This window comes from Propithecus coquereli, unplaced genomic scaffold (assembly GCF_000956105.1).
Source record: "Propithecus coquereli isolate 6110/MARCELLA unplaced genomic scaffold, Pcoq_1.0 Scaffold206, whole genome shotgun sequence".
NCBI lineage: Eukaryota > Metazoa > Chordata > Mammalia > Primates > Indriidae > Propithecus > Propithecus coquereli.
Window position 1 is genome coordinate 5,184,870 of NW_012145634.1, and position 1,130 is coordinate 5,185,999.

Here is a 1,130-nt window from a genome sequence, read left to right on the forward strand (position 1 = left end):
GTGCGTGAGCCCACAGAGCCACGTGAGGACCCACCGGCAAGGGGACCCCCACGACGGCCCCACCCCAGCCTCCCTGGGCTCCCACGATCACTCACCTTCCCCCGCTGGGACCACAGAGGCGGGTCCAGCTGCCCGTGTGGGAGCAGCCCATTCTCCAGGCACGAGAGGAACTGCAGGAGGTGCCCGCCCTTGGGGAAGCGGAAGGGTGGCCTCTGGATCCCGTCCTGGCTGACCAACACCACCGTCCCGCCGCTGTCCACTGCCACCGCGACCAGCCAGAGAAGACCCAGCAGGAGGTCACTATGAGGCGTGGTGACAGGTCCCCCCTACAAACACGCCCCCCCCATTGGGGGCCAAGCCAGACCCAGGGGCCGTGCTCCGAGGCTCCGGGAAAGGCCTGGGCAAAAGGTCAGGGGCAGTTTTTACCACCCCCCCCGGCGTTGGTCTCATCCCACCCACCAGCCATCCCTGAGTGGGAAACTACAGGACAAGATCAGTAAGAGCGTGGTTGACCTCCTGAAAGTTAACTCCCGTTGCAAAAAGATGCCTCCAAACACCCTACACTCAAGAACCCGCTACAAATCTACCTGTCTGCTTTTTGTATGGAGGCCTTCAGACTGACCCCTTCTCAGGGCAGTAGTTGACTCTGGCTAGCATGTATTGAGCACTTACTGTATGCAAGCACAGCATGTTAAAGGCACTGTCTTGTTGTAATACTCACAATATCCCTAGGAGGCATATCTATATTATTGCCTATTTTACCAATGATGAAACCGAAGCTCAGAGAGGTTCAGTAACTTCCCCAAGGTCACACAGCTGATTAATGGCAGAGTCTGGATCTGAACCCAGGTCTGCCTCATTAAAAAGGCTTAAACCAAACACTGCTTTAGCGAGGCACAGACCACTTGCATTCTAAAGCAGGATGGCCCTCTGCTTGTTCCGACGGTACCTTCTCTGGCTTTAAAGGAGTGCTGCAGCTATGGGTCCCAGATCTTCAGAGCACTGACTTTGGAGTAGCAAAGACCTGGGCTGAAGTCCAGGCTCGGAAGCTTGCAGCCAAGTTGCTTCCTCACCTCTAAAGCGGGAATGATGTCACCCCAATCACTGGGTCATTGTGACAATTAAATAAA

At 55.8% G+C, this 1,130-nt stretch overlaps 1 protein-coding gene across 1 annotated transcript in view; it reads right to left on the reverse strand.

The window, feature by feature from the left end:
• The window catches only part of SGSM1 (small G protein signaling modulator 1), a 65,728-nt gene that overhangs the window by 46,870 nt on the left and 17,728 nt on the right, over positions 1 to 1,130 (reverse strand). The window contains exon 8 of the mRNA XM_012644096.1: positions 96 to 259. Within this exon, the coding sequence (XP_012499550.1) occupies positions 96 to 259 (164 nt within the window). The remainder of the gene's footprint in view (positions 1 to 95; positions 260 to 1,130) is intronic.